Source organism: Thermoascus crustaceus (assembly GCF_041956765.1).
Source record: "Thermoascus crustaceus strain CBS 181.67 unplaced genomic scaffold VTN00scaffold_9, whole genome shotgun sequence".
In the NCBI taxonomy this organism is placed as follows: domain Eukaryota; kingdom Fungi; phylum Ascomycota; class Eurotiomycetes; order Eurotiales; family Thermoascaceae; genus Thermoascus; species Thermoascus crustaceus.
In genome coordinates, this window is record NW_027192535.1 from 813,560 (window position 1) to 835,757 (window position 22,198).

The 22,198-nt window shown below is 52.9% G+C and overlaps 7 protein-coding genes across 7 annotated transcripts; 5 read left to right on the forward strand and 2 right to left on the reverse strand.

Moving 5' to 3' along the window:
* Positions 1-567: 567 nt before the first annotated feature.
* VTN00DRAFT_10286 (uncharacterized protein) lies at positions 568-3,358 on the reverse strand (the record flags this gene model as incomplete). Its single annotated transcript, XM_069426925.1, has 2 exons — positions 568-3,062; positions 3,130-3,358. The coding sequence occupies 2 exons, from the start codon at positions 3,356-3,358 to the stop codon at positions 568-570; spliced, it is 2,724 nt and encodes a 907-aa protein (XP_069284048.1).
* Positions 3,359-4,772: 1,414 nt separating this feature from the next.
* On the forward strand, positions 4,773-5,267 carry VTN00DRAFT_10287 (uncharacterized protein; the record flags this gene model as incomplete). Its single annotated transcript, XM_069426926.1, has 1 exon — positions 4,773-5,267. The coding sequence occupies one exon, from the start codon at positions 4,773-4,775 to the stop codon at positions 5,265-5,267; it is 495 nt and encodes a 164-aa protein (XP_069284049.1).
* Positions 5,268-5,309: 42 nt separating this feature from the next.
* On the forward strand, positions 5,310-8,449 carry VTN00DRAFT_10288 (uncharacterized protein; the record flags this gene model as incomplete). The annotated part of the gene is made up of 4 exons (XM_069426927.1): positions 5,310-5,861; positions 5,918-6,166; positions 6,789-6,972; positions 7,038-8,449. The coding sequence occupies 4 exons, from the start codon at positions 5,310-5,312 to the stop codon at positions 8,447-8,449; spliced, it is 2,397 nt and encodes a 798-aa protein (XP_069284050.1).
* Positions 8,450-10,664: 2,215 nt separating this feature from the next.
* On the forward strand, positions 10,665-12,407 carry VTN00DRAFT_10289 (uncharacterized protein; the record flags this gene model as incomplete). The annotated part of the gene is made up of 4 exons (XM_069426928.1): positions 10,665-10,752; positions 10,919-11,394; positions 11,455-11,740; positions 11,806-12,407. The coding sequence occupies 4 exons, from the start codon at positions 10,665-10,667 to the stop codon at positions 12,405-12,407; spliced, it is 1,452 nt and encodes a 483-aa protein (XP_069284051.1).
* A 467-nt stretch (positions 12,408-12,874) lies between these two features.
* VTN00DRAFT_10290 (uncharacterized protein) lies at positions 12,875-14,182 on the forward strand (the record flags this gene model as incomplete). Its single annotated transcript, XM_069426930.1, has 1 exon — positions 12,875-14,182. One exon carries the CDS (start codon positions 12,875-12,877, stop codon positions 14,180-14,182), a length of 1,308 nt encoding a protein of 435 aa, XP_069284052.1.
* A 950-nt stretch (positions 14,183-15,132) lies between these two features.
* Positions 15,133-16,319, forward strand: VTN00DRAFT_10291 (uncharacterized protein; the record flags this gene model as incomplete). The annotated part of the gene is made up of 2 exons (XM_069426931.1): positions 15,133-15,477; positions 15,564-16,319. 2 exons carry the CDS (start codon positions 15,133-15,135, stop codon positions 16,317-16,319), a joined length of 1,101 nt encoding a protein of 366 aa, XP_069284053.1.
* A 3,790-nt stretch (positions 16,320-20,109) lies between these two features.
* VTN00DRAFT_10292 (uncharacterized protein) lies at positions 20,110-21,383 on the reverse strand (the record flags this gene model as incomplete). The annotated part of the gene is made up of 5 exons (XM_069426932.1): positions 20,110-20,142; positions 20,232-20,302; positions 21,002-21,084; positions 21,142-21,202; positions 21,263-21,383. The coding sequence occupies 5 exons, from the start codon at positions 21,381-21,383 to the stop codon at positions 20,110-20,112; spliced, it is 369 nt and encodes a 122-aa protein (XP_069284054.1).
* Positions 21,384-22,198: the final 815 nt, after the last annotated feature.

Genomic DNA, 22,198 nt, shown 5'->3' on the forward strand with positions numbered 1-22,198 from the left:
GAAGTAGAGATAAGATAGACACGATAAAAGAAATTAAGAAAAAACCAATATAAGGTTATGACAAAGTAGAATAAGGCTGGCTGGCTCTGACTGCTTTCCCATGCATAGCAACTATCATGATCATCATCATCGTCAGAACGAAGAATGAAAAATACAAATCGCTGGCTGATTTGTTTCTTGCAAAAACTGAACTGTCTCCCTGCATCGCTCTGTGGAAATGGAATGATTTGGAAACCGCAGAATATGGATAAGGGAAGTTTCAACTATGGCGCTCTCCACGGACATGGTGGCCTTTTTATCTGCAGCGCATGTAAGGACCAAACATTTAAAAGCTGCCTGGCGTAAAATGCAAAAGAGAAAAGCAACATATGTAAGAAAGTCCAGCGGAGAAAAAAGAAAACTACGGGAAAGACCAATTATAAACGTAGCACCGGGTCATGCGCTCGGCGCGATGTTGATAGGAATAGATAGGAAAGAGAAGGATATCAAAGAGCAGCATCGAAAGCTGCTCTACTATGCATGGAATTATTATTCCTCCATGGTCCTATCAGTTTTGGTTTTCAATCTTCACAGACCCGTGAAGAATTGAGAAGCTTCTATGAGTTTTTCGTCGCCGGCAGCAAAATCCCAGCCAACGATCCTTGGGTCTTGACTGGCGCAGATGATCTTGCGTGCGTCAAATTGAAGCTTAAATACTCTAGATGTTGGCTGCACAGTCGGGGTGGGAAATGGTCGATTGAAAGCATGGTGCGCGTGGTGATGGTGATGTGCTGGCAGTTGGTTTAGGGCGGGGAATCCGTTTAGAGCCTGCTGGTTGGGAGCTGCATGTGCATGGTGCTGCTGATGTTGTGGTGCAGCAGCAGGCAAGTTCCCTGGTTGTTCCATCGGCTGGTTCAAATTAGCCTGAGCCCAGGGAGCTGCTTGCTGGTCGTCAGTGCCGGCATTCATTGACCCTTGCGCAAGAGCCTGGTTGTTAGCCCCCGGATTTGGTATATTTTGCTGCGCCTGAGCACCTTGTCCCGGGTTTGACGCTGCGCCTTGAGCAGTCTGTATGGCCAGCCGATTCTGTAATGCTCGCAACTGTTGCGCCTGCTGAGACAAAGGGTCGACCCGGTTAAGAAACCCGCGAAGGGACTGACCACGGTGGAAAGGCGATGCGTTCATTACAGCATCTTCCTGGCGAAGCCTCTGACCAACAACCCATTTGCCGTCACGGTCTTTCTTCCAGATGATGATCGTCTCATCGTACGAACCGGAAACAATCCTTCCCCAGGGACTTCCACCTCCACCAGGGGGGATTTTGGCGCCCAAAGCCATGATGTCCTTGGGGTTTCTGGATCCAGCATTCCGCTGAGCGGTGGTGCGCCTGCGACCAGACGGGCTAACATCTCTAACCGCACCACTGCGCCTGGCGTCCCAGTAATTGCTGTCAACCGCCATCGCTTCAAGCCTGAGTGCCTCCTCAGCCCCAGGCGGATCACCAAAACCAGCCTGAACAGTCCTGACAAGGTTGTGATGGCCGTGCAGACAGGCAACCTCCGCGCCGGAAGCATGATCATATATGCGCACGGTGTCGTCATTGCTTCCGCTGACGATACGACGGTTATCGAACTGGACACATGCAATACCTTTCTGGTGACCCATCAGGGTCTTCAAGCAAGCACCACTGTGAATGTCCCAGATTTTGATGAGCCGGTCTCCAGACGCGGAGACAATCTCATCGTCATTGATCTGAATAGCATTCACAGCGGCTCCATGCCCGTCGAGAGTCATCAGAAGGGAGTAGGGTGCCAGGGTCTTAATGTGGTTGTTGGCGATTTCAGCCTCCAGGACAGCTGATGGTATTTTGCTGGTATCCACAATGTATGAAGGGTACTTGACTCCAGGGCCATGGAAAACAGAAGGATAGTCCTTGTCAGTAGCTGCTAGCTCACGGCGGTTCCAAACCTTTATGAGCTTGTCTTTTGAACAGGTGACGAGGTACCGTTTGTCAAATCTCAGGTTCAAGACCGAGTCATCGTGTGCGTTGACGAGTTCCTGGAGCTTTTCACCGGTGGAAAAGCGCCAGATGATGACATTCTTGTCACTGCTGCCGGATATGATGATATCCTCCGATGGACTGGGGTCGAATTGGAGACACAAGACCGACTTTGAATGCCCTATGAGCGGGCGGTGCCATAGTCTCCTCGTCTCCAAATCCCACACTCGAACGGTCTTGTCTCGACTGCCACTAACCAGCCATCTCCCCGAGAACTGTATGGCGTAGACACATTCCTGGTGAGCCTCCTCCAGGTGCGCGGGGTCAGGGAGTTGAAAGTTGGTGAAACGGCCCTTGATCCAGTTCTCTTCAAGCCGTCTGCGTTGCTTGTACAGATATGGCCAATTGAGTTTAGCGGAACCATTGGGCTGTCGGATCAATATTGAGGATTTTCGAGTCGTCGATGGTGGGACTACCGACTTTGGAAGAGCATCCTGGCGAATATGGAGCCAGGAGGGTTGACCAGTTGAAGTGGAAGGTCCACGCACGACACCTCTGGCCATCTGTTCATCCTGTACGACATCACGCATTTCCTGGTCACCCTCAGAGTCAGGGAGCGCGGTGTCCGCCTCCACCGAACCATGTTGCTCGTTCCACGGGGGACTGGTATGGTTGCTCTGGGATTCTGGGCCCCGCGACTCAAACCAGCTGGGAGGCACGCGCTTCTTGAGCTTGGGCTCCGTGACATCAGAATCTGCGTGCCTTGTCCTGGATTTGCGACCCTGTGAAGGGGATGACTCTGAATGCTGCTGCTCGAACTTCCGGATCGCATCGATATCCAGGCCCCATCCCTCGTTAATATAGAGCTGCCTCCAGAGCCGCGAATCAAGGATACGTTCTCTCCATGCTCGGGATGCCAGCGATGCGGTCAATAGGGTTTGCGGGTCGAGGTAGGAAAAGATCTCTGCGGTAATCTCGGGAGGAAGCTTGAGGACGGGGTCCATGTGAAGGAGGGGTGTGAGACGTTCGACAACAGCGGCGATGGTGGAGGTGCGCAGGGTTCGCAGCACGCTGTATGCAAGTTCTGTGACGGCTGGTGAGCAGCTGGGTCGTAACAATCACGACTAGGCTTCTCTGGCCTCGAGACTTACCAGCTCTGTCCGCTTCGCTGTGTGCAAGAACCCAGTCTGGGAGAGTCATTGCATCGCCCGAGGACGGATTGGCATCATTGTCGGGCTGACTCCGGGTCTCATCCGAGTATCCTTCGTCAAGCTTGAAGGAAGCCGCCAGCGATGGGGAGGCGAAATCCGAGCGGTAGTTTGTTGCCTGCAACCGCAGGAGATGGGGGAGACCAGCCTCAGCTGCGGAGTCTCTTTCCATGGGAGCACCAGCTCGCGGGCTGTCGATGAAGCTGGCTGGCGTCGTGCCTCTGTGTCTCTGTGAACGATCGGGTGCAGCAGCCGCTGCGTGACGCAGAAACAAAGAATTGGTCTGGAGAGGACGACTGGTCGCGGGACCCGTCTATGGGAGGAGACGCAGAAACCCGCTGGTGAGATATGATTAATGAGAGTTCACTGGGGAGGCGCGCGTGCCATGAGAATGACGATAGAACAGCTGGGGAGATGATCCCAACCGGTTCGAGTCCTGACGGCAGGAGTGAGGATCTGCTCAGATATCTGTGCTGGAGGCCGAACACGCGGTGATCTTAGCGCCCGGGATGGAGAGATGTCACGGGGGAGGGAGGAGATGAAAGAAGACGAGGACAAAGATGGGCTGTTTGTCGTCCACCTGAGGACGGAGGACTGAGGTATCTGCAGGCAGACGCCTTTGTCCAGACGGAGGAGACGGAGTTAGGCGTCTGGCGGTGTCTGGGACGTCTATGGGGACCCGTGGGCGCTGCGGCGGGAGCGGGTTAGATAAGCAGCGGTGTTGTGGTCTGGCCGGCTAGTGACCGGCTAGACGCTCCCTAAGTGGCCCCGGTCCCGTTCGCTCCCTCTCGCTCCCTCTCGCTCCCCTTGTGCCGCCGCCCGCCGAAACACACTATCCGCTCGCTGCTCGCTCCTAACTCGCTCATCTCGACTCGATCCTCTTCGCTCCTCCTGATCCCCCTTCATCATTCTGCGCTCTGTCCGTCGTCCCTTTCTCTCTGTCTCTCGTCCTTCTGTGTTCTGCGTTGCTGTGCTGCTCTGCGCCATCCGTCGTCCCCCGTCCTGCTCTCTGGCTGTGAGCTCCATCCCCCTGCCCCCCCCCCTTGGCCCCTTCCCCCCTCCCCCACCATCCCCATTCTCTGAGCTGACGCGCGCTACCAGTCTCCGAGCAAGTCAATTGCCTCCTGCGTTGGCCAAGTCCGTCTCCGCTCCATATCGCAGGCGTGCCTGGCCACGTCCTGTGCACGTCGCAGTCGGTAGTCCCAGCGTTATCAGACCCGGCACGCTTCCCGGGCTGCAGCTGCAGCCCCTACTACCCCTACAGCTTCCCAGTATCTCCTTAACGTTGATCCAGCGTCGTCGTTGACAAGTCGAAGCCACCAGGGCGAGACGCTCACCTGCTCTCGCAGTGGTGCAAGCCATCCGGATCCCAAGGTCCCTCGTGCTCGTTGCCGTTCTGCCATCTGGCCATTCCTCTACCGCGCGCCCGCACCCCAAGGCCGCATCGATTCGGGGGGCGCCCAAGGAAATCCATGCTCGACGCTTTTGTGCAGGTCCAGTTACACTGGCCCGACAATCTCTTGCTCGACGTCTAAGATAGTGGTCTATCCTGTTTTCCCCTTGAGTGAACCCGCAGAGCCGACATGATGGACGGCCCCATCAGTACGGGAGGCCCCATGGCCGAGGACAACATCATCAACCGCCGTGGTGGCGAGTCGATGTATCAGAGCTGCATGAATCTGAAGAAGAGACTGGCTGAGGTTCCCGGATTTGAGCCTCACCTCGCCGAAATGGAGGAAGAAGATCGGGCTCAGGGCTCAACGGATCCGGTGGCTTCGCTGTGGAATTGTTTTCGCAAAGGCATGCCCCTTATAACGCTCTTCAATGCCTCACAGCCGGACGAAATGTTGGAGATTGATCCCGCGAAGGTACCGGAGGCGAAGCGTCCCAAGGCTGCCACGTTTAAGTTCCTGCAAGCGTGTCTGCAGGACATGGCGTTCCCTCAGCAGGACTGCTTTTTGATCACCGACTTGTACGGTGAAAACACTACGGGGTTCATCAAGGCAAGTGACTCACTACCACCCAATTTATCCAAGACGTGCCCTGGTTCTACGCCCCCGTTATTTCCAAGGCCCTCCTAACTAGTGCTTCGAGGATTCTAACATCTATTCAAGGTGATCAAAATGGTCAACCGGGTCTTAGATATTCTTGAGATGCAAGGTCAGCTCAAGAGACCGGCACCAGGAGCGAATTCCGGGACGCAGGGCGAAAAAGGAGCCGTTAAACTCACCAAGAAGGAGCATATTATGAAGGAGCTCCTGGAGACGGAACGGGACTACGTCCACCATCTACAGAATCTCCAGGCTCTCAAGAAGGAGTTGGAAGAGATGGGCGCGCTGACCGGCGACCTTAGCCATCAAATCTTCCTCAATTTGAACAACCTTCTCGATTTCGCACAACGATTCTTGATTCGCATGGAGCAACACTACGCATTGCCCGAGGAGTCGCAAAACTGGGGCGAGCTCTTCATCCAACACGAGGAAGGGTTCCGGCAGTATGAGCCTTTTATTGCGAACCAGCCGCGTTGTGATGAGGTCTGCCTGAAAGAGTGGGACAAAATCCATGCGGCTCCTCGTTCGAACGATCTCAAGCAGATGGTGGCCCTGCCGGCGACGCTCAATGGTTTCTTTGTAAAACCATTCCAGCGTCTAACCAAATATCCTCTCATGCTTATGGTGAGAAACCTTGTTTCTATCTGAATAGGCAGGCCTGACACTGACGTGGCCTGTAGGAACTTAAAAAGCAGACGCCAAACGAAGAACTCCAGGCTGATATCACCAAAGCAATCGATACCGTCCAAACAGTCCTGGACTCTGCAAACGATGCGATCGATAAAGAACACCTTGCTTCCGCTGTTGTGGATCTCGCGAATCGAGTGGACGACTGGAAATCGCTCAAAGTAGAAGGGTTCGGCCAGCTGCTCCGCTTCGGAACTTTTACTGTGCTGAAAGGAGACAGCACCAAAGACACAGAGAGAGAGGTTTGTTCGCTTTCCATTATTGACGTTGAAGAGGATTTTTGGTCTTCACACCATCCTTGCCCTTCAGAATACGAAAGACGGATGAAGCTGGTTCTTTCAGAGGATGGATATCTCTCAGCTTATTCTTCGGATGAGGATGAGGGCTGCGACTGAAGTCCGGCCTCGTTAGAGGGCTTTGTATTCAAAGACTCTCCGACGAAGTCGACTTCGGGAGTTTCCACCGACGCAGAATTCAGCATCCAATGTTCAGAATTGCTTTATACCCCACGGCTACGACTACCCGCCATGGAGAGTCATTCGGTTTGCCTCTTGCCGGCAGAAAGCTGCACCGGTCTTGTGGTCGCATCCGGAAAATTATAGAAAGTTCGGATCATCATGACCTTTCGTCCTTTCTTTAGTTTCCAGCAAGCCTTTGCAGCCACAACTGGCGTCGAGGAACTTCGATTGACTCTCCAGAGTTTGTGGTCGTATTTTTGTTGAGCCCGTTTGCAACTTCTTGAACCCATTGCCCTTTCTACCAGATGGACCTCTCTTCCCTTCCATATCCTCAGAGAGCAATTTTTGAAACCCATGGACTCTTGGAGAAGGAAGTTGCTGACTTTTACATTTCGCTACGCACTAGTATCACATCTATCTCTTTGAACGGATACTCCTTTGCTGCAAGGACGTCAATCCAAATAAGCAGAAGTCAAAGCTCATCGGCAAAGAGAAACCGTCCGCGAACCCGAAGGGAAAGCCGCGGCTTCAATTGAAAGGTCGCATCTATATGGCAAATGTTACGGACATCATTTGCCTTCAAAAGCCCGGTAAGAGCATTCGTTTCTACTTGTTAGAGACTGCACAGGGACTGACCAGGTCCGCCCATCTGCAGGTTCATACAGGATTCAGATCTTCTGGAAGGGTGACCCAGGGGTGGTTGACAATTTCATCATCCGCTACCAGAATGAAGATATCATGAAGAAGTGGTACAAGGACATCGATACCCAACGCCTGGCACAAGCGGAAGAACGCAGCTCTCGGCACACGGGCACCTCTGAAACGGAATTCACATACATGAAGAACGTTCAGAATATGCAGAACCCGTACCAGCAGGAGTATGAGGCGGAAGAAGAGCTTGCGAAAGAAGCAGGATTTTTCTCGGAATTCCCAATGAGCCGGAATTCATCAAGCACCAATCTCAGAACCAGGTCCGCCACAGGAGGCAGCGGCGGCTCAGGACCGCTCTCCGCTGGCCGCCCCCCAAGATTCCCAATGCCGGATACGCCTCTCGCAGTGCACACGCAGCTCGCCAATGGAAGCATGTCCCCTGGAGAACGCACCATGCCGTCCTATTTCTCACCCACCGAAACTCCGTCCACGTCCACGCGGTCGAGCTCTCAGTCCGTGTTTCCATACCGCCAGCCGACCTCGTCAGCTGCGTGGAGCGAAGAATGCAACCGGTATACCGCACCTGCAATGTCTAGGGGACCATCGAGGGATGGTACTAACGGAAACCCTTATTTCAGCAGCTCTAACAGTGGTCGAGGGGCACAACGCCCGTCTCTTCCCCCGCTTTCTGGACCCCAAGGTCAGGCCAATGGTATGGCCCAGGCAAGGATGCGGTCCGCGAGCAGTCCAGACATTCATCAGCACATCCATCTTCTCCGCATGGCGGGCCAGGCCGATAATGTCCCCGTCCCACCTATTCCCGCTCACATGGCGAACATGAGAGCGCCAGTCAATCGGAGTCAGAATACCTCTCCGACAAACAGCAATCTTCCTATTCGATCCGCGACTCAGTCTCCAGGCGTTCAGCAGCAGAATACTCAGCGTCATACGCAGCCTACCCAGTTCCACGAGCCCCAGTATTCTACTCAACCCCCTACATTGACTCCAAGTCAATCATCCGCTTCCGATCAACCTCCGTCGCCATTGAGTGAAGAGCCTGAACAGCAAGTACGGAAACATCCACCGCCAATCTCAGAGGACCCATTGATGCCCAGCCAGTTGAAAGCGAAGGTGAACTTTGACGACAACTATGTTACTCTCGTTATTGCCACCAATATTCTATTCCAAACCCTCACCGACCGGGTCGATGCCAAGCTAGCAAGGTTCACGAATCGATCGATCGGCGGCAAGTCCGTGAGATTGCGCTACAAAGACGAGGATGGCGATTTCGTTACCATCGACAGTGACGAGGCAGTTCAACTCGCCTTTATGGAGTGGCGAGATCAGCACCAAGAGATGCTTGCCCAAGGTCAGGTGGGGGAGTTCCAACTTTTCTGTCAGACGGTTGAGAACTAGAGGTTCCCCGCAGATGGCTGCCGCGCTTGTGATGATATCCCCCCCATGTTCCGTGTCTGTTTTGGTTATTATGTTGCTTCCGTTTTGGCATCCCATGGCAGTTACTGGCGTTTTCTCTTTTTGAATGGATATTTCCTGCATCTCATCTCCAACAGGATTGGCTTGAGATTCTTTGCACCTGTCTTCCCAGCCCGTCTGCAGGACTCTTGGTTAGTCACTCGGTCCGATATTGAATTTCCTGCCGACAACGGGGAGGGGAGGCTAATGGCGTAATTGGGGTTTCTCGATCGTGACCTGACCCGTTCCACGGCCGTGTCATGGTCACAGTTGCAAGTTGCCCATCAAGAAGATACCTTTCTCTGCGAGGAACCCGTCTATCGTATTCCCCCCCGCTGTGTTACTCCTGTTCCCGCCTGCTCGTGCCCGTCATGCTGTGGCTACTTGATTATGACAATTTCCTTCTCAATGTCCATGAACCCATGATATGATGTACGTATGCCGCAGAGTCTATTGGGCGGCTAGTTTACAAGCGTTACTGGGAGATGTATAGTGTCTTCTTCTAATTCTTGAAAAAGAAGTCTTCCACAAAATCGTGTCCTGTATATGTGATTTGGAAATGCTTTCTGGGCCCTTTCTGTTTAATATTTATTATGCATTTGGCGGCATTCGTGATGTGTAGATCTTGTTGCCCGCAGCTGTGAGTACGCAATGCTGAGTACTGTGTATGGCGAGGGACCGTCCGTCCCAACATCCAGTATGCTGGGACAGCATGCCGAATGCTATTTGAATTTCAGTTCGCCCTAGACTTGTGTCACCGAAAGGGGGGGGGGGGTCTAGCTTAGCGGGTTAGGCATGTCGTCCGTACATGGTCCCAATAATAATGAAAAATAGCGACGGACCCTGGTCGCCTAGGACAATTGCTTCAACTTAATTGAGCGATACGATGCAGTACTAGCTGCGTAGATAACTCGGAACCCCTGGACATGCGAAAGCCGTACGTCGCGTTTAGTGCCGTGACGACTTACTTGATTCCGTATGGCCGTTGCACCAGGTGGAACGGTTTGCTGGAGGTCTGCGGGAGAGGGAGAACTTTCCGAGGCAGCCAACGAAGTTGATTGCGACGACGACAGGGTTGTTTGGGCAGAAAGGGGCTGGTAGTATTCGGAGGATGGAGGATGTTATTGGAGGAGGCGGCCTCTACTGTTTCGAAAACTTCCCCCGTCTCCTTTTCTCTGTGGTCTTGTTGCGAATGATTTGATTCTCTTCATTCTTTTGACTTTTTGGCGGGCGGCAGCGGAAGTGGCGGGTAAGGCATGAAAGTAAAGAGGGTCAATGTGGAAGAGGTTCCAAGAACAACGTCAGTAGCACTTGCGCCTCATAGCTTCTAGAAAGCTGATAGCCAGTCCCTGTTGCTAAAATAGGGAGCGGTAGTGTGCTGGAGTAAACATCCACCGATGTCCAATTGCTCTCCATATCCATCGTGGTCGAGCTGCATCATATGCAGTCTTGCTGTCGGAGTTGGCGTGTTTGCTCCCCTTCAGCGTCAGCCCAACTGCCGATCGGGCCGGCAGCTGCAGCTCAGCTCCGGACAGGAGAAGAAGAAAGCAGCAGAAACCCGCCGTTACATGTATTCGCGATTATTGAAGGCGCATCCGTAGCTAATTCAATGAGGCTGTGAGCCCCGGTTGTAACTATGTTGAGTCATTTCAGCCGTAACGGACGGGTTACAGACCGTTTGTTGCGTTGCGCGCGGCGGTTTTTCCCGCTGATTCGATACTGTTCATAGCCCATTATCAGATCAAGTCTGTGTGCACCTCTCACCATATTTCCCCTGAGGGATTTAATTCCTTTTTCAAAACTTGTTTCTCCTTTGTTCCGGAAGCGTGCGCTGTACTGTTGCTGCCCCGAGCGTCCAAGGGCTTGTCTTAGAGGGGGCCAGATAAATAGAAGGCCGGATTGCGCGATAGAGACGGTGGGCGGATAAAAGAATCCTTTTGTTTTCGTTTTCGTTTTCGTTTTTTTGGTTTTGGTGTTTGTTTTTGTCTTTTTAAGAAGACAGTCGAAACAAGACTAGAGGCCAAGCCAAGGACATAAAAAGAGACACAGACCTGTGACCTGGGCCAAGCCTTTCCTTGAGAAACAACCAACCTCTCATATCATACCTTTGTACACGCAGAGCAGTGCGACACAGAAGCCAGCTCAGATCACAGCCAAGATGTCGTTCTCGGGGCGTCGCGTGAGCATCCTGCGCCCTTCCGGCCACAACAGGAAATTCTCTCTCGGCAAGGAGCTGTCTACAAACGGTACGCTATATACATTCTCCAGAGAACAACCCCGCCGGGAGACCATTATTATTTCATAATGGCTTCGTCCACCTCCTGGTTACCTGACGGGGTTCCAGCAGCACCAAACCGAGCTCACTCTGGAAAATGACATGACATGCTGACCCGTTTCCTTCTCTCACCGCAGAGCTCAACTCGGAAACCCACCGTCAATTCCGTGACGCCCACGAGGGTCACCGTCCCCATGCCGGTCTCGACGCCTCCCGTGCCTCGACGGGTGTCGTCTGGTGTACAGAGCGCGCCAGCGAACACGGCTACCTGGAGAACCCTCACGAGTGGGCCAACCTGGGCCAGGGTGCCCCCGACGCAGACGACGATATCACCGGAAGTTTCCCCCGCCCGAGTGCCATCCCCATCACCTCCGCCGCAAGAGAGTACGGCCCCACGGCCGGTATCAAGCCTCTGCGTGCTGCTGTCGCGCGACTCTACAATGAGCACTACCGTCAGGGCAAGGAGAGCAAGTACACCTGGGAGAATGTCTGCATTGTGCCCGGTGGGAGAGCCGGTCTGATCCGGATTGCGGCCGTCCTGGGTAACTCGTACCTGGGCTTCCCTATCCCTGACTACTCTGCATACTCGGAGATGTTGTCGCTCTTCAAGAACGTGAGTGCGAAAGGCTCAATTGGTTGAGAATGTTGCATTTGCTGATGGTTGTTGTAACAGTTCGCCGCTATCCCCATCCCGCTCTCTGAGAACGACCACTACCACCTTCACCCGGACAAGATCGCCGAGGAAATCGCTCGAGGCACCTCGGTCCTGCTGACCTCGAACCCCCGAAACCCTACCGGTCACGTCGTGGCCAACCCAGAGCTGAAGCAGATCCAGGACATCTGCAGAGATCGCGCGACCCTGATCCTCGACGAGTTCTACAGTGGCTACAACTACAGCACCGACTGCGATGGCAGGACTATCAGTGGTGCGGAGAACGTGGTGGATGTCAACAAAGATGGTTCGTCTGGTTTCCCTGGAATCTATATGTGCTCGCTGGAGGATTCGAAACTGACTTCGCACCAGATGTGCTCCTGATTGACGGTCTCACCAAGCGTTTCCGTCTTCCTGGCTGGCGTATCGCCTGGATTGTCGGCCCCAAGGAGTTCATCGACGCCCTTAGCTCCGCCGGTTCGTACCTCGACGGTGGTGCCAACGTCCCCTTCCAGGAGGCCGCTATCCCCATGCTCGAGCCGGAGCTTGTGCGCTACGAGATGAGGGCGCTGCAGCGACACTTCCGCGAGAAGCGCGACTACGTCATCGATCGTCTGCGCAAGATCGGTTTCCAGATCAAGGACGTCCCGCAGGCGACCTTCTACATCTGGCTTGACCTGACCTCGCTCGACCCGCCGTTGCCGCCCGAGGCCAACATCTCGGACGGTTTGAACTTCTTCAACGCCCTGCTGACGGAGAAGGTCATCGTCGTGCCCGGTATCTTCTTCGATCTGAACCCGGCCAAGCGTCGTGACCTGTTCGACAGTCCTTGCCACCACTTCGTGCGTCTGAGCTACGGTCCGAAGATGGAGGTGCTGAAGCACGGTCTGGATGGTATCGAGCGGGTGGTCCGTCGCGCCCGGGGAGAGAACGTCGATGGGAATTGGGATAATGAGCAAGCTATCCAGGATTAAAGCGTCGGTTTTTGCATTATTTCCTAGTCTCAATTCGGGTGCATAGAAGGCTCGGTACAGGGTGATGCGCTGGTGTAGCTGGTCCCGTCCTAAGCATATATAGGTTACAGGTAATACATTGATTGTTCTTTCGTTTTGACAGCTTTGGACTGTTTGTAAAGCTGCACTACGCGCTCGGTAGATACTGCCGAAGCAGTACGTCGTAATAATAGAATCGGAGTGATCGACTGGCCGGCGTTATATGGTTCTGCGCCAGGGGGAGGGGGGGGAAGGCTGTCGACACGTGACGTGATAGGCCCGCATCGCCTTCTCCGCGCTGGTCGGAGCTCCGCATCGCTCCCGATCCCTCTATAGCAGGGAGTAACAGTTCATGACGGCTACCACGGCGCTCAACAGGCCAGCACGCAAAGCTCCATGCGAGCGAGTCGTGTCGCGCCCGGGATGATGCGCCAGCTCCTCTTCTTACCATGCCCATAAACCTATATCGCATCCTTTACACCACCGTCTTCGCCTTCCTCTCCTTTGTCCTCCTCTGCCTCATCCTCCTCACCCCCGGCGATGCCATCTACCAGTGCTACAAGAACCACAAGCTCACCAACATCTTCATCATCACGGGTGCGTACATCATCACGTTCTTGCTAGCGGCCCTGATCTACGCGAGCCGGATCTACACCAATCGCAGCGTCCTCGCGGGGATTCCCAAGGCATGGATACCGGTTGAGAAGGCGGATGTCGGGAAGAGCGTGAGACGGCTCGTGGTCGAGGGCTTCGCGAGGAGCGCCATCATCGCGTACCAGGCGAGACCGAGGGATACGTCCGGCGAGGAGGATGGTCCGCTCGATTATCAGATGCTCATGGTCGATCGGGAGCGGCCCCCTTGGGGCCATATCTCGCACCCCGGGTGGTGCTCCCCTTCGTCACCGGATCTGCCTAATCTGCAGTACCAATCTGTGATCCAGGAACTGCCTCATCTGATCGAAGCAAAGGCCGTCTCGCTTGCCCCTCCGGATCCGCATCTGTCGCCCTCGCATCATTACCATCACCATCTCGATCCGTACAGGCCCCGCTCCGCCGCGGAGGAGCAGTCAATCCCGGACCCGCGGGTGGTGGAGATTCTGCAGCGGCCAGCGACGATGGGCATGCGCGAGTACCTCGGGCATCTGGCGTCCCTGAAGCTGATCAATCCTCCCCGGCTGGGGGCGGAGTTTCTGGCCATCTACGAGCGCGCAAGGTTCTCCTCGCAGCCGCTACACGAGACGGAGTTCCGGACACTGATGGGCATCTTCGCGGAGATCCTGAGGGGCATGAAGGCTGTCGATCCGCAGGTGCTGGACGAGATCCGGAGAAGCGGTTCTTCTTATTCTCCTACCGGAGATGAGTCTTCTTCTTACATTGGTCCTTCGGACGAGGAAGGCGAAACGGACACGGTCAGCGGCTCCTCTCACGGGGACGCCGATGATGAGGCTCTCACCAGAGGTCGAAGCAACAGCGTGCGACCTTCATTGGCCCATTCGTCTACGTGGGATAGCAGTCGCTCGGTCTATACGGCACCGCTGTGGCAGAACAGCAGCTCACCAGCTCTGTCGAGGTACACTACCGCCCGTCGTGCTGGACTGGCCGCTTCACGGACTCCGTCGATGAACTCGCTGCGGCGGGTACGGTCGAACGTGTCGGGCAGTTCGGGGGAAAGCGTTATCCGCTTGGCAGAGGCCCGGACGCCATTGGATCTGCCGTATACGATAGACCTGCCTGGGAGGAGGAATCATCAACAATAATAGATCTTTGCATATGTGCATTGCGTTGGTTTGCATTGCTCGGCCAAAACTGCATAGCATTGTTTTTTACCTGTTCATTCTAGGGTTCCGAGTATTGGATTGATTCTTCAACGGCCGCGGCTGCATTGAGCGCATTGATTGATACCTGCAGTTTCTTCTTTTTCTAATAAAAGTGGATTCTGGACTCAAAAGGCTTTGGTTTTTCTCTACAGGCGCATGTCAGATTTCTTTGGCGTTTACTGTTATTTTTCTATCCCCGCCTTTTTCCAGATGTTCCAACACCGGGTGATCCGCTCCGCGGGCAATCTTTGTATCATTCTGGACTGGTCTTCCCTGGGAGTGCGGGTCTATAGCCCAGCGCAAAGAACAATGGAGAACTCGAATCATATCAGAACATCTCAGATCCAAGACAAACTGTGTACCGACCGGCGTTTGACAGCTGTCTGATTACGAGTGCTCGGTTGTCTTCTGCCCGAGGCCGATAACTCCGAGAAAGCACGTCCGTCCTACCCGGAGCTCGGGGATACATCATCTATCTAGTAAGCTTGTGTCTTCCTATCAATATGAGATAGTTCAAAGTTGCACATTTTATTTTGCCTTGGCGTTGCTGTACAGCCCCTTTTCTTTTAGCACGGACGGCTCGATTCAGAACAGAGCTGCACTTCACTTCCACAGGAATAATAATAACCATCGCCCTCACGGACGTCGGCGCTGGGTTTCGTTCTCAATTGCTCTCCGGCCCGAGCCCTTCCTTAGTAATTGCACCGGAAGCCGTTCCGCCCTACGTTCCCAAGCTTGGCATGCGATTGATCAGATAAGATCTCCTCGACGCCGAAGCCTTCAGGCTACTATTATTACTACAACTTCATACATTTCATATATATATATATATATATATATATATATTCGCGCAAAGCTAGCCCAGCCCACGACGACACACGACAAAAGCCATGCAGGCTATATTCCGTCGCGGCGCGTCCTTCCTTTCGGGATCCTCCTCCAAGGACAAAGCCGCGGACGGCTTCACGACCGTCTCGTCGCACGATGCGCTCTTCACCAAGGTCGATCCCGCCGTCGACGGGGAGGACTGTGACCGCGACTGCGCGACCTGCACGGTCCACTACCCCGCGCGGTTCGACGTCGACCAGACTGACAAGCTGTACGGTCGCGTGGACGGGTGGGCGACGCATCTGCTGGTCGCGACGGGCAAGACGGACTGGGTGAGGGACGTTGCGGACGAGAAAGGGAGTCTGATGGAGGCGATTGGCAAGGGCGGGATCACTCCGAATAATGGGGTATGCTGTCTACCTACCTACCTACCTATTGATGAAATAGGGTTGTAAGCCATCACAGCTCATGCTGACCGATTCAATTGCTTCAGAAATTGAAACTCTCCGCCTCCAACATCCCCGTCCCCGACGGATACCACCAGTACGAACCCGGTTCGCAACCCACAACCGTCCTCCTCCTCCCTGCCTTCACGATCGTCGAGCACGTCACCCCCGCGCTCGCGCCCGATCTGATCAAATACTTCGTCAACCCGGCCATCACCACGACCACCCCCTTACTCCCTTCATCATCCTCATCAAAAGAAGACCCCTCCTCCTCAGAGACAGAACCAGAGCCGACGACAACGACCCCCAAACTGGACCTAACATCCCTCACCCCCCTCCGCTCCCGTCCCTGCCCCCACGCCGCCGTCATCCTCCTCTGCTCCCAACGCACCCGCGACGCCCGCTGCGGCATCTCCGCGCCCCTACTGAAGCGCGAATTCGAGCGGCACCTCCGCCCGTTAGGTCTCTACCGGGACATGGACGACGACCGTCCGGGAGGCGTGGGGATCTACTTCATCTCCCATGTCGGCGGGCATAAATACGCCGCGAACGTGATGGTCTACCGACGGAGGGATTTTAACTGGTATAAAAAGGACAGTTCTGCTGCCGCATGTGACAACAAGGACGGAGGGGAAGAGACAGAGGGAGATGAAGGCGCCGCGCAGGGGATCTGGATCGCGCGCGTACGGCCCGAGGACTGTGAGGGCATCGTCAAGTTCACGGTGTTGCAGGGGAAGGTGGTCAAGCCGGGGCATCAGCTGCGGGGAGGGTTCGATCGCGAGAGGGGGGTTGTGAGTTGGTGACATACTACAGTAAACCTGCTACCTAAGCTTGCTAGGTAGCTAGGTAGGTAGCGTGGCGAAGTTGACTGGGTAAGTAAGTAAGCATTGTTGTGTACGTCTGGACGTAGACAATGGATATGGGGATATTGGTATGGGAATGCACAAATATGGGTATGGACATTGATATCGGTATGGATTATAGCAGATAGATGGATAGATGGATAGATGGATAGCTTAGGTAGAGTTTATGCATCTCTGAAACGGATCAGGGAGTGAGTCAAGATATATATATATATATGATCATAGACTGCTACTTTTTTCCCAATTGCAAGCAAGCGCAACGGGGTTTCCCCCTTTCAGCTTCTACACATTATCACTAGATTACTATGCAGTTAAATTAACGATCAAGATCGAGAGTCCAGCCTAGTCCAGTCCGGTTCCACAAACAACATGGAAACGAAACAAAGCAAAGCGGGCATAGCAGCGTGTAGGTAGGTAAGGTAGTAGACTTTAACCTAGATATACATACCGTCCTTTCTCCGCGGATTATTATTCGCCAAAAAAAAATTTCGCCAATTCCGACAACTCTGAACGAGACGATGGAAGTCAACAACATCACCACCATCTTCTTCACGATCAAGATGATGGAAGCCAGCAAGCAACCCATGCCCACTTTAGGAGTATGACGGCGATTATTATAAAGTCCCAATGCGCCCTATTTCCTTACGCGCTTGCAGTTGGCATATGTAATGTCCCATTCGTTCGAGCACTTGCCGATAGCGCTAGAGCTGCTATGCTAGGAGTCCTTGGTAAAATAGGGGGTTGATATCTGGCAATAAGATCGCAGTGATGGTGATCGGCTGTTTGTTGCGCCCTTATCGACGGCTACATATGAAAGCGTTAACTGCGTTGCATTCGACTGCTGAACAACTCGATTTTTCGGATCTGGAGTCCATGCTTCCGGTCGAAGTGATCTTATGAGATATGGGCAGCAACTGAAACGATGTTTTTGACCGCATATGCAGGGTCGGATGACAATCACGCCAACTGGATGTCGAATATAGCTGATCAATTGGCTAGTTCAGTCGGATCAGACCCTTAGAACGACTCCAGCACCATAGCTGTTGTGTTTTGGGTGGATCATGGCCATATATGGGCGTTCTTCGTGGGCCATGCAGCATGGCTGACCATGCAATCTACTCAAAATTCAAGGTAGGCAAAGATAGCAATTCTCTCTATTCAAATAACTGAGTTTAACAATAGTACATGAGGTCCTTGAGGCTTCAGACGCTGACTGGTTGGTGACACGACTGAAATTGAAAGTTATGAGGCTGTTACCCTATATCGCACAGGACCAGATGGCAGACGGACCGTGATTTCCTTCTATACCTGTGTTTCACGTCAGTATCGTCTCCTACAGGCCTATGAGGCGAAACAGCGTATATCAAGATACAGATAAGATATGCTCGAATATAATGGAAAAGGTATATTCAACTGGCTCCTTCAGAGTTGGGAGAGCTTCATTTCCTCATATCTGGGCCGATATATTTCCATCTCCACATCAATCACTCTCATCTCGATGAATTCGAGCCATGCGGCCAAGTTAGGGTTTGGATTTAATTTTGCACGGGCATTCAGTTGCCGGTAACGGAAAATCCGTGGATCGAGCGATAGTAGATTAAATAGGCTTTCTCCAGCTGTAGTTGATGCGGAAAATGATAGGTGAAAACATTAAGTACAAGAAATGGTAGATCGCGAGGCCGTTCTAGAATAGACAGGCAATGTCGATTTTGGCGACTTGTGAAGTTACTGTACCTATACCCAGGTAAGTCTCATTCACAGCAAAACCAGTGGAAGAATTGTCTCTTTTGTATGTATAGTATGTATCCACCTCGAGCTGAAGACCACGTTTCTCCTTCGGGATCAACGGCGCATCTCATTCTCTCAAAGGCCGAGTAACCCCTATGTCGGGGTACTATAGCAATTGTTAGTCTTTCTTTTGCTAATAGGAGTTTTTCCAGCACGGTTACTGCTTTCTTGATGGCCAGTCTGCCAGATATAATAAATAGGTCATTATCCTGATCAGTTAATTTGATAAACAACTTCAAACTAGGATTCGGTTCACTCATGTCAATTAATAGCAGCAATATCCTGGCCCAAACATCTCAAATAAGCTTGTCACCTTTATAGACGCGTCGAATATCGCGATTTTGTTATTCGTTGAGGATAATTTCCACTGGTACTAGATGTTCCAAAGCCCAGTACTATTCGCAGTATGCAGCACATGGTAGATATAATTTTCCCCTATGAAAGGAGATCAAAGGAGACGGTAGCAGTCAACCACAGCGTGGAAGCTTGAACTGATTACTGGCAAGTAAATAAGGTCTGGTGTTTCAGCGCTGTTCCTTTTTATCTACTTCGCCTCAGTCTTCCTTTTCTTTACTTACCCACCAGCCACCTAAGGATCAAGTTTCGAGGGGGATCCTGATGGAGACTAATCCCAGGCAGTCCGAGTTCATTAAAGCAACGCCGGAGCGTTCAGAACTTCAGTGGCTGGACCCAGATACCGACACATCTTTCCAAGTGAAGGCAGAAGAAGGGGGGCAAACATCGTAATCATCGACAAATCCACGTCTGAAACATTTCGTTATTTCATTTTCCCCTATGCATACGTAGCAGTATACGTATACTCCGTACCTAGCCGCCCATGTGTAATTTCAATGGAGCGGTCAAGTCCGAACCCATTGCCCCAGTAGGCTAGAATAGCAACTCCTCTCCCCCCCAACGGAGATTGACATAGATCTGCTACTACTGTAGCATGGGGGTCCCGAAAAGTACTTGCCGTACGATATAGTATGCAGCAATTCTCCGACCGCGCATCTGCAGCCTAGCAGGAATGTACTGTACATCGGTCCAATAAAGTTCTCTAGAATAGCAACTCCCTGCATATTACTTGCGAATAGCAGGATGTCTTTGGTAGAACATGCTGCTGCATATGAAAGCGTGGGAGGAACCAGTTTGTGACAGGCGCGCAGCGAGACTCAGTTTGACGAAGGCACGATATGGATATGCCGATAATCAGCGGGTAGATTAGTCGGGTATAGATCGTTCGTACGGTCGTATCCGCTTTGTAACAGAATTCTGCGTCTCCTGCCTAATCATGCAACCTGGACCCGCGGGGGATGGGCGCGGCTGGCAGCAGATTCGGGACATAATTTGAAATTCTAGGCCCTTGCCGGTTGGGATTTCGCCGTTTCTGCATGAGCGGCAGTTTGCGGCCTGAGGTTTTGGAGTTTGTTGAAACTTCAAACTACATAACTTGAAGAGTCGTACTGCGTAAAATAACGTGTCCACCGTTCATGGTTGTGGAACCCTCCTGTCCGCGTGGATCCAGGGACGTGATTTGACACCGAGTCCAGCAGAAGGTGAAACAGCCCGTGAAAAGCTTGTGCAAGAGTGCTTGGCGGGAACTGTCAAATAGAAACATGCGATCTTCTCCAGTAGTCGTTGTTGACTCGTCGGACCAACTGTGCCACGGCCGTCAATCGCACGCTAAATTGCCCACGAACGACAAAAGAGGTAAGTTAGTGAATACCCGCTCAACAAAGAAAGTAATAATACGCAGTACAGAGTAATATTATTTAACAAGAATGATAACAAGGGTAAGGAATCCAGCCATCTGCAGATATACAATACCACTCCCGGATGTCGCAAGGTAGGCAGGCTGACCGCTGCGCAAAACCCGTCTGGCTCTCCTGCTGCTGTATTCGAATAGATTCACGAGATATCAAGCTGCGCACGGAGAACTGGATCAGCTTGTAGTAAGATGCTGCGTAATTAATATCTGCCATTGTCAGCCCCCGTCACGGTACGCCGGCCGAAGCAGACTAAAAGTCAAAATAGCAGAACGACCCGCGCGCAGGCGGCACGCACCGATCTGTGCCTCTCCTGGTAAGCACTTCGTGGCCGCAGGACCCAGGTCAGCAGATCCACCTGGTGCACATCTCCCGAGGCACGAAACCCAGCAGCCCGATAGACACTTTTTTTTTTGCGGACTAGCTGGCCAACTAGTTTGTTGTCGTATATGCAGTAGAACTTCCTTCGCCCGAGTAGTAGTATGCAATAGGAGTCTCGTAATTGGACAAGAAGCTGACGTTGGATGCTTGAGATCCCAATCAAAACCGAGATGAACCGAGAAGCCGTCGTCATCTAAACTTCAGGCATCCCAGGAGCCATGCGAACTAGCGTCCGCCGCGGCAAAGAGGCCAACTTGGTTGTGCTGGATGGCCCTCGACCCATGGATCCTTTCAATCTTAGTTGATTAGCAGAGATCCTTTTTGCACCTGGCTCCTGGAAAGTTGGAAACTAGCAGAACATCCCTGTCACTATGAGGCGGTGTCAGTCTTCTCCACACTATCCACGAACGCTCTGCCAAGGAATCACGACACGACGGACTCGACAGGGTCGTGGCGCGGAGAGAGTTATACGGAGGTGTTAAGATAATGGAACGGCATAGGCTTGGCACTTCTCCATTCGGGGCCTGCTAATTTCATAAAGGAAGTTGAGATGACCAGGCCAAGCATCCAGACAGACCCGCCTCCCTCTGCCGGTTTGAAGACTGGATAATAATAATGAAGTTCTCCGGGAAAGAAGCAGGGTAAGTCAGCTGATTCCTAGGCTCTTTGGAACGCTGTACTCCGTACGGGAACTGGGGCACCTAAAGTCGCCAGACCGCGTGCCGTCCTCGGGACCGTTCTGACGCAGATTGGCCTTGGTCGGAGGTCCACTGGCCCAAGCTCCCATCAGCTTTGTTGGTATAGCCGTTGAACCGACTACGGTTTACCGTTCAAACGTTGATCGGATTGGGAGATTGATCCTTTTCCTTTCCCTGCTGACGACTTCTCCTTTGATCCTGTAAGCTTATGTGGAAGGGAGACCGAGCGCGCTGACAGTATGTACTATACCTTGGATAGTAGTGTCCGCAGGACGGGAGAGGAAGTCAAGCTCAAAGTCAAACCGGACGAGCAGAATATTCGACAGGCTGAGTCTGATGAAGAGCAGTGGGGAAGGAAGCCCGGCAGCCATGTGGGAGGTGAGGAAGGCCAAGAGGCTGACGGGACTCCGGGGATGATCGTGCACATGCACACAGCCCGTCCGGCTGTCCCTTCCTTCCCGTTCAGACAATGCCTCCCCAACGTTGCTTGTCGCCTTCCGTCGGTGCTGCAAGTCTGCAACTGCGCCCTTCTGATCAGCACCGGTTACTCCCGGCGTCTGGAGTGGCTAAAGATAACCATTCTGCTTCTCCACAATAATGGTGGTTGTAGATTATTGTAACTACTAGTAGACGCCCTAGGCGCTGCCAGCCCGGAGGGCGGATTCGACGGTCACCCATCAGTCTTATTATTGGTGCCCGGCTGGGGTAACGCAATTCTGCTGAGGCTCGGATCCAGAACCGCAGAAGGCTGTGGACCCTGCATGGCTTGCTTCCCGCCTAATCACGCTATTATCATCATTGTTCTACTGTGATGGGAATCCTTCTGCCGCCACATACGGTGTTAGGAGTTTTGACTCCAGCCCTCTATGAGCAGGAAACCAGTGGTACATGTTTGGGATCGAAGGTCGGAACGATTACTAGTTCAAACAAGGACTCTGCAAGCCTTTCTCATCTCATCAAAAGCCAGGCCAATCATGATAATGAGCCGACCGACAATCTGCGCATCACTACGCTGTACCTCGGCATGGGGAAAACATATCGGAATCCCGTCGTCGTTCTGCGTCTACCTGCCTCGTAATGGATCTCGAACCGGTTCAACAATTTCCGGAACGTCCAAGGTTCCACTATACCGCAAATAAATCCTGAAGACCGACGAGGCTTTCTCAATATGGCGCGGATCTTATCA